Here is a 19342-nt window from a genome sequence, read left to right as displayed (position 1 = left end):
GGTCTTTTTGGTCGTTTTGGTCATTTTGGTCATTTTGGTCATTTTGGTCATTTTGGTCATTTTGACCGTTTAAGCCAATTTGGTCATTTTGGCCATTTTGGTAAGTTAGTTGAATAGTTGAATATACTATAACTATAGTTAAGTATATTTGAATTGTCAAACGAGTTCGGAAATTTCAACACCATTGCCATTCCTATAGGGTTAAAGAGCAGTTCAACTCCACTGCAAATGTCCCCCATAAAAGGAGTCCAATTTATGATCAGATTTGGCACTCCCCCCAGTCAACCGTCCTCTTCACTTTCGATTGCAGCACACATTTTCATCCCCTTCGGGGGCGCCTCCTCTCCACGATGGTCCCACCGACCGGTGTGGCGCTAACCAACAACCAAAACAACAACAAAACAGTTTCCAACAGCCGAGATGACGGGGCCGGCGCGGTGTGGTTGCCTACAAGTAGTGCAATTTTCCCGCCACCACGTTTGGGTGAGTGTGAGTGTTGTTTTTGGTTAAGGGGCTCGCATGTTCAACAACAACAACAACATTTTCCCATATTCGCCAGTGTTCGGTCCAGTCTTGGTGGTGGCCGGCCTTTTGGCGAATGCAACGAGAAGAGGTAGCGCCACCAAAGTTATGTTGTACCTTGTTACAAGTAGTTTTGTTTGATGTTTTTCTTACGCTACACCTCTCGGCTTCTGTTGAATAAATTGACCGCATCTCCCCATTGGCCAGCGGGTGCACTGGAGAGAAGATAATTGTGAAGTGAATGATTTTGAAATTTCGCAATTCAACTAAATTGAAACAGATTTACAATAGAATTTATTTAGTTTGAAATGTTAAAATTTAAAGATCTTCAAATTTGAGTCCACTTGTCTGTGGCTTCACGCTATGCAAGAAGTGCAGTGGCGGCGCTGCAGGCGGTCAGTTTCCACCGTTTTGGCTGGCTTGCAGATCTTCGTGGAGTCAAGGGGGGTAGGAGGTCTTATGTGGGTCTCACGGTGGTGGCCCGAGAGTCATCCATAAAGAGCAAAATTGAAAAATAACCGCTTTCCGATTGTGCAACTTTTAAGGTGCTCGATATACGTGTAAAATGGAAATTGCTATAATTGCTCTAATGAGAAAATTGCCCCCCCTCCCCCCACAGCAGAGCGGAATGTATGTTTGTGGAGGAAGTATTGACCAAAATTGTGATGATGGGTATTATGGCAGAGAATGTGGATATTGAAACCGTTTGTGCAAATTTGGGTAAAGTGTGTACTTACTGCTTTGGAATCCTTTGTTGTCGTAAGCGGAAAATTCACCTGGAAAATAAAGAGAAAATTGCAATTAATTACAAAGAAATAACAACTTTCAAAAACACCACTCTAAGGAAATTGAACGTTTTGTTCAAATCGTAAAAAAGTCAAAGTTCTTCCGTGGCCAATAGCCAAACTTGTTAGCCACAAGTGAAAGTAATTAACCTTCGCGCCATGGGAGTGTGCTCTAATGAGGCGATCGCCGGTTAAAACATGAGGAAGTAAGAAGTTGAAGGTAAAAAAACTTTATTTCCTTCCAAAATCTACGAGGAGACGAAAATAGCCCTTTCAATAAAACTGGTGAATGGTGAAAGTTGCAAATAGTGCAACTTGATTTGGTTTTAGGAGATGGTGAAAACATTAGATTGAAAAATTACATAAAATCAGTTGTTTTAGAAAATCACGTGATTTAAAAAAAATAAAAAAATAGAATTATTTATTTGAAAATCATGATTTCAAGCTCTCCCCTATTTCCACCTGTTTAAAAATTTGCCCAAAAAACAGAACAATTAACAACGCAAAAGCCGGCCTTTGCCGGCTTCAATTTGAATTCAAGTTCGTCGCTGAAGACACACCTGAAAAGCTTCTTTTTCCAACCCGCAAGTACAAAGCCCATTCAAAAGAAGGCACCCAAAACCGCTCAAAAAAGCGCGGCAAGATAAACCAGAAAAGTCCCCCACCGAAAGTGAAAATAGAAGAAAGAAGGAAATTAGTGAAAGAGACTGATTAGATCGGCTCGTGGGAAAGCAGAACAATTCAGGGCGGCGAGTCTGTCTTGAAGCTTTTGAAAATTCAGATCACCTCCTGCGACACCCACGAAAGCTTGCACCGTTGTGGTCAGCGTTTCACGAAAAAATGCGCACGTGTCATGTCGTTGATGGAGCTTTTCAACCCGGTAATTAACCACCTCCTCTGCTACACATAAAGGCTCGCTCGGTGATTAGTGTCCGCGAGTGTGGATCATCATCAATCAGCCGCCGCGTGATTCGAGTTTGATTATTCTCATTAGTCCGTGTAACATCTGTATGTTTTCGATTGGGTTTTTTTGGAGGCAATCAAGACCGCGGATTCTGGACGGGTTCATCATTGAGTGGTCACGAAGCGAAACTACTGTGAGGTTCATTAACACTTTGGGTCGTCTATTAGAGCTTTCTGGGTGGTCGATGATTTTGAGGTTTGACGTAGATCTGTAGATCATCACGATAAAACTTTCAAAATCTATTTTTAAGGTGACGGCTTCCATCGTTGCCATGAATTGTTGTTCGACGATATAAATTTCACAAAATTTCTTCTACAAGTTGTTTAAACTTGTGCCCCACACGTGTTGATACTTTTTTGGTAACGAGTTTTCTCTTCCTTGTACAGTTATGAAAATCATCAACTTTCGCTTCACAAAAATATATAAATCTTGAGACTCATCTGATTAAGGCAAAAAATAAAAATATATAAGACCGTTGCAAATATTTTTCAAAACACCTTTTTCTTTCAAATGTTGAAACCGTGGCCTGTAATTTCATTTTTTTACCTTTTTTTATTTTTTTGCCCTCCCCCCTCGACTTTGATCAGACTTAAACTTCAAAAAATATTTACATGGAAAAAGTGTTTTAAAATGCAATCATTAGTATTCAAAAAAGTAAAATTTTACAAAAACAAAAATTTATGCGAAAAAAAAATTCAAAAATTCAATTTCCAACCCAAACATGCTAAAAAATATTCTAAATGCATTTTAAATTGATTTCAGCTGATTGCACTTAAATTTTCATTTAAATATTATGAAAAAAGATAAATATTTTTTTTCAAATAAGTTTTTGATTTTTGATTTTTTTTTAAATGCAAAATTTCAAGATCGGGCTAAGTCATGCACACGGGATATGTTATGGGAGTCTTCACCCAAAATTTCTACCAATTTGGTCCTTCACATCTAGAGTTATCGTGGCTCCCGTAAATCAACTTGGTGTACAGAGAAAAACGCTCACAAAGTTTGACAGTTCGCTTTGCGCTTGGAAAATTTTGAGCTTAAATCATCTCTTACTCAGTTAAATCATGAAATATCTTCATGAAACTTTCAGTAGTGATTTAAGTGGAATTATACAATTTCTGTAATATGAAATATCATTTAAACTTAAATGATATCATTTGAATTATTTGAGGCTTTCTAAACTTTCACATCCAAAACTAATAAATTGTAAACTTTTTCACCAAACTTCAGACTTCAGTTCATTTGAAGCGTGAAATTTCAGTAATTTTCATGTAAAAATAAAAATGAAACAATTATTCTTTTAAATAAACTCAGTGCGTCCATTCCGGGTTAAAGTGCTTGAATATCTGAAAGAATTAAAAACAATATAATAAAGAATAATAAGATAGCTAAATCTGATTAAAAATATGAAACTGTGTGGCAGCCTACGATTAAATATAATTCATTATGCATTTTTTTTATTCCTTTTAATTTTCCAAATTAAATGCAGGCCCGAGCGGACGGAAATAAGGTGGCAATAACATTTTTGAAATTTGATAATACTAAGCCAATAACAATTTCGCCAATTCGCCGTTTTGATTTTTTTTGTTATTGGTTTGTTATTGTAAATCTTTGTTATTATTTTTTGTTATTTTAACAACTAATCCGATCACCCCAATAACAATTTGAGATATTCCTCCATAACAAAAAATGTAATTCCCAAGTTGTTTTGGCTTCCAACTAATATCCGACCAATAATAAATTTTGTTATGATAACATAAACTGTTATTTCTTATGCAAAAATGGATTTTGCAAGAATATTCCATAAAACTTTTTGTTATTTTAACAATATTTGTTATTGAAATGGCATGAATTTTGTTATTACCGTCTGCCCGGGGGGTAAGTTCTACCGTAGAACAGTTTAAAATCAGATGTTATCATTAACTTTTGCCTTGTATGTTAGAATTAAAATATTTTGCTCAGCAAATTTTCATATTAATCATTAAATTTTCTTTTTTTGACATTATCAGGAAAAAAAAGTTTATAGCTAGGAAAGAAAAAAGGAAAACTTATTTACATAAGTAGACAATCTTTTTCAAAGTTTCAAAGATTCATTGAACAATACATAATTTGTGAGGCCATAAGACGAAAATGGTAGCATTTTAAAGCAGAAAAAATATTTAAAGAGATTTTAATATATTTTAACTAATATCAACGGTTTTGAAATGTGAACATCTTTCTTTTGTGTAGCCTCGAAATTTCAAAAATAACAAAAGCATGTAAATCGTTTGATTACTTTGACAGAAAACTATGCCAACAAATTCTAAATAGTCGATGCCTCTATACTCTATTATGCTAACTAGATAGGAAAACCAGTTTAGTACAAGAGAGCACACAGAGGTATCGTAGTGTTGACAGCTTCGATTATTTTAATTTTTTGGTACATTTTGTGTAAATATTCATTATTTACTGTATCTTGTAACTGGTGTAACCAAATTAGTTGAAATTTGGAACGTTTGTTTAGCGATAGTATACGAACCGAATGCTTAAAAAAAATACTCCATGATTCATTGTTTTGAAAATATTTACCCTCAAACTCAAATTAACTCAAATCTAAAAAAATACTAAATTGTCGTTGTCACAAGATACATATCACACACGAACTCTTTAAATTGGAAAAATATTGAATTATTTTTTTGTTATGAATTCAGTTTTTTTTATTTGATAATTTTAAGCAGCTCAACATTGATCAGAGCCTAATGGGCGTAACTAATGTAAATTGGAAATATCTCAAACTGATGGAAATGTTAAGAATTTTATGATTATCTGATATTTTCTACAGTTGAAGGAAACATTTAGAGCCTGTATAGAAAATTACTTCATAAAATAATATCTGCATTTGAAGACGAAAAAACAAACAAATGGAGCAAACTAAATATTTTTTTTTATGTTTAGAAGGGTTGACTGTTTTTATGATAGCAGAAGAAATGTTTGAAAATAACAGGTAAAATAAAAAAGGTAACGAAATGTACAATACTGAATCTTCCATAAACGAACAATAAGGTTTACTGCGATATAATTCCACGAATTAAACCGCAATCAATGAAGCTAAACTCATTCTAATCCGACAAACAACAATAATGCCCCGTTCCGTATCGCCATAATCCGATCACCAACTCTAAATATTGTTCAACTACACTAATCTCTGCTCTGTTGCATCAACCCCGGAAGGCAGCCGCCATGCAACCCGCCAATTACCGTACAGCCGTACAACAGCGGGGGCGACTCTCGTGTCATCCTCCGCAAATCAAGCCATACGTCACATGAAATTACCGTTTCCAGAGTCGAACACAACGGTCCATTGAAGTTCGCGTCGCGGCGTCCATAACCGGGCTTGTTTACACTCGGTGTGACAACACTTCACCTCCCCCCAAACACAACGCATGCGCGAGGTAAATGGAGGGGGTGGGAAAACATCACGAATTATCATCATCATGATCCACCCCCTCCCTCTCTCTGTACCACAAGCCACGTGAGAAGTTCCCCCTTAAGCTGGTCAAGTCATTAGTACCGGGGAGGCGCTGCGCAATGAACTGTTGATTTTTATTGAGTGACGTGTGTTTCAAAATAAGCCGCGGCTGCTTGCTCTACCTGTAGCTGCTTGGACAACGTGGGGAACTCAGCTCACATGACGGCGACCGACGACGATGCGAATCATCTGCGGAGCGTGGAGAATCTGGCGGAATTCTCATCAGCGTAGCAGAGCGACGCAGTTGGGCTCGGTGTGGCTTAGTGTAGGAAATTTGAGTGTCCGAGAGGCTCTTTTGAGGAATCAGGGGTTCTCTGGAGGCTTGCAGGCTTGAGGGACTAAAAACTACTATACCTACATCTTTGGCAAATCGGGATACACGGGGCAGATTGTGACAACTGTTTTAACCAAGAAAACAGACAAAGAGTAACAAATTAGTACATTGATTTCCAAATTTGAAGTTGTTAAATGCTTTCAAAACTGCTGTCCCTGTTCAGACTGTTTACTTGATTCACCCCGGTTTACGTTACTTTTTTTAAGTCTTAAAGACTTCATATTTTTCCATAAATGCTCAATTCTTTATTATTCTTATTAGAGTTTTCTAGAAGCTTATTTGACGTGAGGAAATAAAGATTTGATGAATTATGTTGGTTTAATATTTATATTTTTGACATACAATTTGTGATTTGCAGTTCAATCTTAATTTTTATGTTTCTAATTCCATATATCACGTTACTCAAATCGACTTTTCACTGTATTTTCATTTATATGAATGCATGCATTCCCTGTGTCAAAAGAAGCCATTTTGCATCATTTGATTTTCCATACCAGGCTTTATACAATTTTGCGGGCTGGTGATACAAAATAAGCATGCGAATATTTGAAAACATGTATCTTAAGAAGGAATTTTCTGATCTACTTGATGTCTCCGGCAAAGTTTTCGTGAAAAAATATATAAACTGAATTTTTGATATCTTTTTATCACTAATAGTTAAAATCCTAAAAATTTTAATTTTCGAGATGTTTTGAAATGTTTTAGGAGACTTAAAAAGGCATATTATGCGCTAGAATTCAGGATGGTGCTAAAATCCTAAACCGGAGTAATTATTTTTATAAATAAATATGATTTTTCAGAAATTGCATTCAAAATAATTTAAATTTAAGTTTCAAATTAATATAATTTTTATACGGAAATTTTCCAATTCTCAGTGTTTCCTAATTAGACTTCATTTTTCAAATGACTTTAACTCGAATACTATTGGTTTTTTATTCAATTTCATAAATGAAACTGCAGTGAAATTTTAAAATAAAGCACTACTTTTGAAAATGAACTAAATATTTGTTTTAACCATATTACAATTTTAGACTTATTTTTTTATTTTATTTTTTATTGAAAAGACCAGAAAATATTACTAATGTTTCACTTTCTAACATTGAAAATCGAATCATCAGTTTTCGAGATAATGCCAATCAAATCAAAATCGAGATAATGTCATATAATTTAAAAAATTGGAAACTTATGATTATTTAAAAAGTTCATTAAATGGTTTTGGAGTCAACATTGGAATATCGAACTTTTTGTTTACCCAAATTTAAAATTCAAATTGTTTTACCATCATCTAAATGATACGTAATTTTACAGCGCTTTTCAAGGTGTAGTAAGATATCCAAGCAAACATATATTGCAGCTAAAACTATATGGCGCTTATAACAGGCCAACTGAAAAAAATATTTTGTTTCATAATTATATTTCATTTAAAAAATCAGCAACTTGACATTCAAATTCAAAATTATCAATTTTTGTATTAAAATCACCAATCTTAATATGAGAAATGAACACGAAAATACGAAAATAATACAAAAATACTAAGAAATTGTTTAGCGCACGCAATAATTCTAAAGAACTAGATACGACAAGAAACCTTAACATTCATTTAAAAATTGATTGTAATAGTTTTCTCACATAAAAGACGGTTTCCTGATTTTATGAATTTTAAACCCCTGACCATCATGGATCATCTCATGACGGTGGTATCTGCTTTTTTGTGTCGACTTCTATTCTGCATAATAATTGCGAATTCAGTATAAAAATGCGGTCAAAATTGACTAAAAAATTAACATTTCATAAACACTGCCAAAAGTGTGATGAGTTTGTTTAATTTAAGAAACGAGAAATTCCCAAAAAAATCCTGAAAATTTCAGGAAAACCGTGAAAGTCATATTTTTTTATCAAGTGGTAATTTAGTTTGATTAAAATTGAAACGCTTTCAATAAGGCCAATGCAATTTTTATTATAAGTTTTTGACCTATTGGTTGAAATTTTCACTGAAAAAGAACTTGTGCAATCGATTGTAAACTATTGTGAAACATGCATCTTCATAATTCATTCATCACGCTTCTTTTTTTGATGTTGAATTGTTAAATTACAGAGATTGAAAAAAGAAGTAAAACATTAGGTAAAAAAATTATCATGACTTCATTGATATTTTGTTTTTTTTTTTTAGAATTACACAACTGTAACAATAACTTTTTTTTATACTTTTTGATTCAAAGTAATGAAAATTTATCTTGAAATAAAAAAAATAAAAAATTGTTTGTAATAGTTTACTCACATAAAAAGACGGTTTCCTGATTTTATGAATTTTAAACCCCTGACCATCATGGATCATCTCATGACGGTGGTGGGTGGCCGACCAAAGCTGCTTATGTGTGCTGGTATGTGTGTATTTTTCCACGTGCTCGAGGTAAGAGGGGTAGGAAATTGCTAATTGGTCAAAGTGAGCATTAAATAATAGAACCACCGAGCAAAGCCAGAAAGGAAGCAAGCAAGCAAACAAACAAACAAAGACTGTTGGCTGTCGAGGGAGGTTGGTTGGTGGAGGTGGTCAGTAAACATAACCTAGTCGGTCTTTATTTGTGCGGGAAGAGGAACTCTGGAGAGGGCGGCTTTTGTATACGTGTTTAGTAAACAAAAAAAAAATGCCTTCACTCGCATGAAGTGTATCGCGATCAAACGATCGCGGTTTGCTTGAGTTCTAGAGAGGCGCGCGCAACCTTTTGAGTCTTGGAAAAGAGGCGGAAATTTAATTTAGCTCTTGTGGTCTCATGAGTGTGAGCGTGTGACTGTGTGGGAGGGTGGAAAATAAAAAAGGTTAAATTACGGCTTCTCACCTGGCCACTGAAATCTTAATAAGAAATCTAGCTTTTGTCAAAACAATTAAAGCAAATATTTAGAACGAGTGGGAGAGTCACTTCTAAGTTGGTAGTATGATTGAACATTTGAATAATTCTTAAGATTCTTAAAAAATGGCGGAAGTATGGCTGAACTATGGCGAAAAGCTCTTAAAATAATAAATTTCGTCAAAGCACTCTAACAAGTTCAGCAAATAGTTGTTCCTCTTATCACCTGCTCAAAATCTGCCACGATGACCTGCACAAAACCAACAAACTCTCCTAATACCGTTAGTCACCCTCTCCAAGCAGGGTAGCTCCCCCTGGCAGTCATGACCGGCAAAACCCACCGCCGCGTCACACTTTGACCGCCCCGCGGTAATAAATCGCAATTAAACTGACGTTACACGATATGCTGCTGCTGCTGCTCTACAGTTGGCTGACTGCGCGCAATTTACGAACGGGAACAGGTCCAACGAAAAATCGGTAGCCCGATTCGGCGGGAAAATAGTAATACTGGGAGCAGGTTGGTTCAGAAGGAAATAAATCGCCAGCAAACTACTCATTAGATTTCGTGTTCCATTCGGAAGGAGCGGATTTATGAGTCACGCAAAGGTTATTTGCCGGTGCAGGGTTGCCCCATGTTTGTTAAAGAAATTCTACCGATGCAAAATTGTACTAAATAATCTTTATTTAAAATCGAAAAAAATGCAATTATCAATTTTCATAAAAAATAATGATTTAGATAAAATGACAAAATTGAATTATAGAATAAAATAAAAAATAAAAACCTGGTAGACTGGGTAGGGCCGTTTATAAAGTTTCAGAGCACCACCCGCCGCTCAGCTAGCCCAACCGACAAACCGGGAAGTACCATCAGCCCAGCTGAATTTATTATAAATATTCCCAACCCATACCGGATCCCATGTGAACCAGCAGCAAAACTTGAAGGTGGAACTGGTTGAACTCATCGCGAAATAAATTAACAAAATCTGTTCTGCCTAGCGGAAAGAACATTTTCCCCGCAGTTCGACCTGCTCCTTCTCATGGCATAAGCGATCAACCGCCCTAGCTGCTGCTAACGAACGTGGAAGTGTTGATGTCATTTGTACCCGCCCCGGCGATAGCTGCTAGCGATAAGCGATCGTTGTACAACATCTCATATGCACCACCGCCGTGGTGGCTTGGGCCAAATCCCAGAACGAGCGGCGCGCGACACGCGGCCCCGTTTCTATTGGTTTGTGGCTGATGGCTGTGAGGTTTGTCGAGGGAGAGTCGCTTTTTTTGTTTGTTGGGCGATTCTCCGGGAAATCAGAATTAAAATTTGGTATGAAAAAGGCCAATTTCTCCTAAATTGGGATTCTAAATTCAGTTTTAACATCAATATCAGTGAATTATTGAATAATTTTTCGCCAACTAACATGAAATCGGAAAAAGTTGCCCCGACCCCTAGATTCGCGAGAAACTTTGTTCCAAGGGTAATTTTTGTTCCTGATCACGAAACTAAGATCAATTTTCCAATATCTCGTGACAGCGGTTCGACCCCTTCCATTTTAGAACACTTAAAAAAAGACGTGTTGTTTTAATAATTGGCACACAGAAATAAAAATCATGGTAATATTACACCTGGAAATCTGATGTCTTTTATGTCAGAAAAAAATTGTAATTTTACCTCTGAAAACTTATCTGTTGTAATGTCGCTTTTTCAGTCTAACTTGAGGTAAAATTCCATCGGGTTCGAAATTCTTCTAGAGAATTTAAAAGTTGTCGTTTTTCAATTGGTTTGCAAAAAGTTCACATTTTCTTGTGAAAAGATTTTGTATAGTTTTCAAAACAGGCCATAAGTGCAACTTCTTTGTTAGAACCACCAAACCATGGGGAAATATTGGTTGGGAGCGGACATACTCAGTGCAAAAGTGAAAGTGTTCACGTCAAATGATCGACCTGTCCCCTGAGAAGACCCTGGAATCTGACGATCGGGATACCACCTCGCGGCGTCTTTTGAAGATTTGAGCTTTATGTTAAAGATTTGCTGTTGCTTGGTGAGAGCTTTCCATTATAAGTTGTGAAATTGTTATATTCCTCTATATTATGATATTATTAAATAACCCTTCTATCCTTTCCCCATTATCCTTTTCCCAATTCCCATTTTCCCCAACTTCAATTGCCCAATTCCACTTCCCTCCTAATAATATAATTATTTGCCAATTTACACTTACACACCACACCTAACTGATTCGGAGCGTTTGGTACGGTATGTCCACGCATCCTTCCTCCCCTGTTGATTCTGTGAAATGGGATCCGTTCACCGAATCTGTCTCTGCGGTTAATGCAACGCAGTAGGCCTGGCCGCTTTAATTTTTGCTGTACATTTTTGGGGTTACTCGGATGTACTGCAATTATTAATATTGACAAGAAAGGACTTGAGGCGTAATCTAACCGCAAGTTCTTCCAGGATGCTTTCTTCGGACTGGCTGCGCTTGTGTTCGATTAGATTAGATTAGATTAGACTTGAGGTAAAATTTCATCATAAAAGAGGTAATATTCAACCTTCCAAAATTACACCTTACAAATTTACACATTTTTTTAATGGTAATGATTTTGAAATTTGGTGTCAAAGGGACTTTTAGGTAAAATTGGATGCCCGATTTGATGGCGTATTTAGATTTCCGTAAAAAAAATATTTTTCATGGAAAAAAATACAAAAATATTTTTGAAAATTCTACAATTTTTGTTACTTAACTGTAATTTTTTTGAGGGCTTGTCATTCTATGGGATATTTAATATACTTTTTTTTTATTTTTTCAAATATTTGAAATTTCGTGTTTAGTTAGTAAACTTTGCAGAATTATTTTTAAAGTGTAAAAATATTCTACAAAGTTGCAGACAATTACATATAATTTGATAAATAAACATAAGGGGTTTGCTTGTAACTATAAAGAGTTATCGCGATTTTTCGAATAACAGTTTTGAAAAAAGTAATCTTTAAAAACAAGGACTGGCTTCTACATGGTATTTTTTTTCTAACAACATTGAGGTTGCTGCACATATTTTTTAAGATTTTTGTAATACTGTTTGTTTTAAAATTATCAAATTGTATCTCAAAATAAAAAAAATTCCAGAGCCAGAAGACAAAACATTCCATAGAGTTTGAAAATTTAATATTTCAATATCTTTTTGAAATTTATTATGTTAATCAAAAAGGCTTAAAAACATGAACAAATATAAGTTTGTGTGTGTGTTTTTTTGTTTCGGATCGGTCCAATAAGAACAGAATCATAGCTAGTTTTTTTTTCAGACAATTTTATCTCCAGAGAAATGCAGAAAATATTTAACGTAAAATGCCACAAATTTGATTTATAAACAAATGCTTTTAAACGCATTAAATTTCAACTAAACATTTCAGCAATAAAAAGCTATTATAAATTTTATTCAAAGTTTATATTCTTTGGCATGGATTAGAAAAGGTAGACCAAATTTTGGAAACAAATATTTTCGTTATTTTATAGATATTTGTAATATTTTTGAAATTAGCAAAGCTGTAATTTTAAATAGAGCATATTGTGATTTTTTGTTTCAAAATTATGAATATTATGAAAATTATCTGAAAATCTGAAAAATTCCCTACTTTCCTCTCTCCGATCTGTCTAATATCAAGTCAAATATTTCAATATCTTTTTGGAATTTATTATGTTAATCAAAAAGGTTTTAAGAAAATGAACAAAGATAAATTTTGGAAACAAATATTTTCGTTATTTTATACATATTTGTAATATTTTTGAAATTAACATAGCTGCAATAATGTAAAGAGCATATTGGGATTTTTTTGTTTCAAAATTATGAAAGTTTATCTGAAAATCTGAAAAAAAATCCCTCCTTTCCTCTCTCCGATCTTAACAACATAATAGACACAAACTTCAAATACAATTTGTACTTGTCTGATTTCAGCTCAAATTTTTAAAATTTAGTTGGAATTTTATATGTTTATCATAAAAGCTTGTACGTGTTTTATTTAAATCTTTTTTTAGCTATTAGTTTTTTTGTTTATTATGTTAGAGTTTACTTAGTTTTTTTTAGGAACTCAATCATTGTTGTATTTTTCTCAGAAAATTTTATTCTCAGAAAAATGGGGTAATATTGAACTAAAAAGCTGTTTGAATTTCATACAACATTTGGTGACATAATATCAAAATTACTAATAGTTTCTAAACATTTTTAAACATATATAATGCCAACTAAATATTTTAGCAAAAATAAAGACAGTTAAAATTTAATCAAAGTTTTTTGTTCCTTCGTACTGGTACTGTGAAAAATTCAAATTGTCAATTCGTTACTCACAATTTTATTTATTTATCTTTCAAATCACCAAATTAAATAGATTATTTTGTTATTGAAATCATTCCTTTGATAAAAAAATCGCATAATCTTATCAATGAGTATAATGTTTTGATACTTTTTGATAAATACGTGAAATTTAAAAATATATCTTCACTGTTATTTATTTTCTCATATAAAAAATGCATTTGAAAAAAAAAGTTTTATTTATTAACAATTACTCATTGCTTAATTTATGAAAATCATTTATGAATAAATCATTTGTCATGATGAATTAAAATCAAATTAAACATCTTCAAGAAAAATTAAAAGTGCAAAGGGTCATTCCAAACCACGTGGTCTATTTAGAGGGAGATGGGCTAAGCAAGAGACGATTATCCAACGAAAAAAAATCTGGCTCAAAAATTACAAGTTTTAAGACCTCGTGGTTCAATGTTTTATGCACTTGAAGCAATGAAAAGATTAAACTTTGCAAGACAATACAGGAAATTGATTTTTCATTTGATCATATACAAAAAATATCTTAGCAATTTTTATTTATTTATTTTTTCAATCACCACAATTCAACCATTTTCGAGAGAACTTCTCTCCGCTGGTATGCCAATGGGCTTGTCGATAACCACTTAAAGATAACGACTTGACGGTTACATAACCTAGTCTTTCTCTCCGCCCAGTGACCGAGGGGCCCCAGCGAGAAGTCGTTGCGAGCCCACCCCGAAGCCGGGTAGCTCCACTGCACTGTTCACAGCAAGGGAACAGTCGTAAAGGTTGCACCAGATAACACGTGTTTAGTGCTTCCTGACAGCACTCTGGGGTGAAATCTTTCCTTTAGGTGGCTTGTGCCATACCATCACCCGAGATCGAAGTCGTTCATTGTGTTGTCGCCGCGCAATATCTGAGAGGAACACTTCCGTCCGAGACTTGAAGCTGAAGATAGCAATCGAACGGGGTTCGTCGCCAATTACCGCCGCCGTTGATGTCGTTTGTTTTATTAGTTTGTCGACGACGACCCCCGCGCACGCCCGCGTTGTCATGAAGTGGTCGTCGTGAAATGGGTTGAGCTTAATAATCCATTGTTATGTGCTGGCAGAAGCTTGGTCTCTTAAGGCCGGGCGCGGACTAATCGTCGCAATTATGCTGCGGTGGCGGTGACATCTACGTTCGGGTTCGTAGCATGGGGTAATTTAGTTGGCTGGAGGCAGCTTGTTGTGAGGGTTGTAATTAATTCGATGTTTAGTGAGAGGGACAGCAAAACAAAAAAAAAGAGTTATAAATCATGAGTGTACCGTTCGAAGGTTGTTATGTAATTCTACAAGGCGCAAAAGAAACCGAACTCAATGGTTTGTTATTTTTATGGGAATTACAACAGAATGGTGATAACATTTTTGCTGTCGAGAAACCCATTATTGTTAACAATTCAAAGTGATATTTTCATTAAATTTCTTGAATTTAAAGTTGCAGAAGCAATCAAACGCTCCATCACGAACAAAATAGACACGTTCTAGCCGTACTCAACAGCAAATTCCATCGCGTTCCTTCAAGGCACTCCCACACACCATCCTTTGGAAATGACCGCCGTCAGCTTCCAGCTTAGAGAAGGTGCAAAACTGTATTAGCAAAATTAGCTCAAAGCTCCCAGTTCGGCGCTGACAGTGCATGCTTTCGCCGTCAAACTCTTTCTCCCTCCCGCAACCTCGCTAGCAGCTGCCTAATGAACTTAAGAAATTGATACAATTTTATTGCTCACGATCTGCGGCGGTCGAAACTCCATCAACGGGCCACCACCAGCGGCCACTCTTGTTAAGGTGAGGCCCCCAACCCCATCCCCCTCAATCGACTAGTTGGCTCAAAACAAAAAAAAAATGAATCATGCGCCACAACTTCATTCATATTTATTACCGGTAAGCCGCGGGCTTTGTTTGGATGCAGTTTTCGAGCAAAACGCTCGAAATGGCATTTTCTCATGCGTCCCCCGGTGAGGCGGCGTGGTTCGTGCACGTCATGGAGGGTGACCGAATTTTTATTTCTCCGTTCGCTAATCGGGCTCAAATCTGGTCGATAGCTGATTGATTGACTTTCTGGCAGCTTGTTGTGGCGTTTTGATGGATAGATGGGTGATTACCATAGAAGGGGATAGCGTATTAGTTAGAGTACTATTTAGGGGATTTTTTCTATAGATTTATGGAAATATAAACCGTGGAACAAATTCATATGTTGGATATCATGAGACATATTTGCCTATGGAATTTTAACTGAATTATTTATGTGATCTCTCTCTACTTTTCATTGCAACATGAAATAGTTGAATCGTCAACTCATATTTTTGGAGTGGCTTATACTAACTCATGTAGACAAATAAAGAAAAGTCTGCTGAAAATTTTCAGGGTAAAAAAACATTTAGTTTCCCGATCGAACTTAAAAAAAAACAGAAAAAAAATTCTGAAAATGTAATAGGATTCCCGGATAAACGAAAACTATATCGATTCTGGTGAGGAACTTAAAAAAACCTTATGAGATAAGGTCACCATTTGTAATAATGTTATTTGGCGGACCTTGATGACTATTTGTCAAATGGTCACCATAAGTAATAGAGTTATTTTAATGTTTGTAATGGTCAACAATTTTCTTGATAACTTTAAAAAACTATTTGCCGATGTTTTTTCAAATGGTTACCCTAAATCATAAGGTAATTTTAAAGTTCAAATGGTTCAAATGGCGAACTTGGATGATTATTTGTCAAATAGTTACCATTTTTATTAAGGTTTTTAAAAAGTTGGCAATGGTGATTTTTTTTCTGAATGACTTTGAAAAACTATTTGAGGATGGTTACTGAAATGGTTATCCTAAATCAAAACGTTATTTTAAAGTTGAAATGATCAACTTCGATACGCGAGTACCATCTATAAATATTAAATAACCGTTCGAAATTTTGCTTTCAAAAAGGTTTATTTTCTAATGAAGCATTTTTTTACTCTAGCTTTATTATTTTGAATAAAAGTTGAGCCTCGAAACGTAATAAGGTTTTTCCGTTTTTTTTTGTTTGTGGAGGGCAGCCTTTCTCGTCAAGGATAAAAATGATTGGGGGAAGGGGAGGGGAGGCAAAATGTCCCGTAGCCCCCCCCCCCTCCCTTCCTCATTTCGGCGCCCCTCAAGCAAAAAAATAAAGTGATGTTAACAATACGGGAGCACTTTCTTTGAAAATCGTTTCTATTATTTGAAGAATCTCGAATTTGCACGGCTAATTCTTGGTCCCTGCCAATCTTTTCTTAATCCAGGAGGAGTACCCATTCGGCCAGACCCTCCACAAATGGAAGCAATCCGTTCGCCGTGTTTTAAAACGCATGCGACAGCGGCCCTATGTTTGGATCTACCATGATGCAAAAATGGTCCAATCAAAGCAATAGCCCAAATAAACCGGATTAGAACAATCGACGCTTAAAAATCCGCTAACGGCGTACATCTGTCCACCATGCAACAACTTTCCTTGCAAATCCGATCAATCGTGGTTGATCCCCTTTATTCTCATCCAGCCAACTAAAATCGAACCGATTAAACACCAGCATCGAAAGCTACATCAGGCAAATGATCCGCCGCTCTCAGTTCTTCAAATAACCCAATACGAAGCCCAACATTTGAGTGTTCGTTTTTTTTAATGTTCTATAAAAAAAAACTCAAAAAAAGCAGAATCTGTTTTTGGAAATTCTGGTGGTTATTTAGTCGCCCGGTGCGTCATCAGCCTCTCCCGATTTCCCATAAAGAAGTTTACCCCAGAATACAGCTCCTCCAAACATCCGTGTAGCAGGTGCAGCTTCTCCTAGTATTTGGCTAGCAGTTCTGGTACGCCTCCTCCACCAGGTCCTCGGTCAGCTTGGCCCCCTCTAAATTCCGAATCAGTTTGGAGATTCTGCTCCGATCGCCCGCAGCAAACATGTCCAGCATGTTCTGCGGCGTGCCGTCCAACGGGTTCTTGCACTCGTCTGCCACCGATTCGACCATCTTTCAGCCAGTTTTTAAGCAGAAATTCACTAAAACAGCACTTTTTAACAGGACTTGCGACGAAGAATTTTTGTTTTTGTTTCGGTTGCGCCGGTTGCTCACAGGTGACAGGACACAGATTGACAGATGAATCAGCGCGAGCCCAGTCACGAAATAGTCTAGCACAGCTGGTTCTGCCAGACTCCTGTAAGAATAGTGGAACATTTCTGCTAGAATGCTGTTAGAATGAGAACTCTTCCAGAATCCTGCTAGAAAGCCGTGACTGGGAGGGCGTTTGCGAAGGAGGGGAGAATTGTCAAAACGGGGCGATACACGCAAAATGTGGGTTGATCATTTTGAGGAATTGCCGGAGATTACCACATTTTATTTTGGTAGGTGTACACTGTAACTGAAAATCGCACATTGCTAATGCGTTTCGCACTTTTTCATACGATTTTTTCAATTCAACTACGTTTACCAAAAAAATGTAATCGCAGTTGAACTGAATAATTAGTACACTGTCAGCTGGAGGTACTCAAAATCAAGTTCAAATCCAAAATGACACTGTCAACTTGGTGTTGCATTTGGTGCAACGTTCGTTGGAGGCATGGCTTTCTACCTATGATATACAGCCTTGCGTTGGAGGAGGAATGTTTGTTTTGATTTTTTACTTTCCCTGTGCCGTCAAAGTTTTTTTTTTCGTTGAGCACGCGGCGGCCGCAGCAGCAGCATCGGCTGGCAGCAACAAAACTGATGGGCATGACGTCGGCCATCAGTTTGGCGGAACCGAAGAAGGAAGACCACACCAAGACGGTGGAGCTGCAGAAGGCGCTCGAGCCGTACAACGTGTTTGAGGACGAGTCCAAGCTGAACCACCGGATGGAGATTCTGTCCAAGCTGAACACGCTGGTCAAGCAGTGGGTACGCAATGTGTCCATCTCGAAGAACATGCCGGAAGTGCTGGCCGAGAAGCTCGGCGGGAAGATCTACACTTTTGGGTCGTACCGGCTGAGCGTTAACCACAAGGGGACGAATATTGACGCGTTGTGCGTGGCGCCGCGCAACATCGAACGGCAGGACTACTTTGGGTCGTTCTTCGAGCTGCTGAAAAAACAGCCCGAGGTGACAGTACCGCGCCGTCGAGGAGGCGCTTGTGCCGGTCGTCAAGATGAAGTTTGACGGCATCAAGATTGATTTGCTGTTTGCGCGGTTGGCGCTGAAGGAGATTCCGGACAAATTTGACCTGCGCGAAGATATGCTGCTGAAGAATCTGGACCCCAAGTTGGTGCGCAGTCTGAACGGGTGCCGCGCCACCGACGAGATCCTACGGCCGGTGCCCAACATTGACAACTTTCGGCTGGCGCTGCGTTCGATCAAGCTGTGGGCGAAGTGTAAGTTGAGATACCAACCAACTTTTAGGGTTTTTGTTAATATTAGGGTTTTCTTCTTTTCACTGTTTTTTTTCTGTTTTCAGAGCATGGAATCTACTCCAACTCTTTGGGTTACTTTGGAGGTGTGTCGTGGGCTATGCTGGTGGCCAGGACGTGTCAGCTCCTGAATGTCGTCGCGGCCACGCAGGTGCACAAGTGCTTTCTGGTATTTTCGCGCTGGAAGTTGCGCCAGAATCTGGGCTTTCAATTGTGGGATCCGCGGGTGAACGTGCAGGGCCAATTCCACCTGATGTCGATCATCACGCCGGCATATCCGCAACAAAACTCGACCTTCCACGTGTCTAGGTCGACGCGGAAGGTCATGCTGAACGAGTTCAACCGCGGCATGCAGATCACGGACGAAATCATGCTCGACAAGGCCGGCTGGGACAAGCTGTTCGAGGCGCCGAGCTTCTTCTTCAAGTATCGCTACTTTATCGTACTCTACACTCGTGACCTCGAACAACACCGACGACCACCTCGAGTGGTGCGGACTGGTCGAGTCCAAGATCCGCTACCTAATCCAGAACCTGGAGCGAATCCTGCCCATCAACCTGGCCCACGTCAACCCGAAGTGCTTCGAGCAGCAGGACTAAAACCAAAAGGACGACGGCGGCGAGGGCGCAGACAACACTGCTCGCTCTGGTTCAAG

The 19342-nt window shown here is 37.3% G+C and overlaps 1 protein-coding gene across 1 annotated transcript in view; it reads right to left on the bottom strand.

The window, feature by feature from the left end:
* LOC6051215 (calpain-11) overlaps positions 1-19342 on the bottom strand; it is a 156886-nt gene that overhangs the window by 30681 nt on the left and 106863 nt on the right. Inside the window, exon 3 of the mRNA XM_038251683.1 lies at positions 1260-1298. Coding sequence (XP_038107611.1) covers positions 1260-1298 — 39 coding nt within the window. The remainder of the gene's footprint in view (positions 1-1259; positions 1299-19342) is intronic.

The sequence above is a fragment of the Culex quinquefasciatus genome, chromosome 2 (assembly GCF_015732765.1).
Source record: "Culex quinquefasciatus strain JHB chromosome 2, VPISU_Cqui_1.0_pri_paternal, whole genome shotgun sequence".
Taxonomy (NCBI): Eukaryota; Metazoa; Arthropoda; class Insecta; order Diptera; family Culicidae; genus Culex; species Culex quinquefasciatus.
This window is presented reverse-complemented; position numbering and strand designations above follow the sequence as displayed.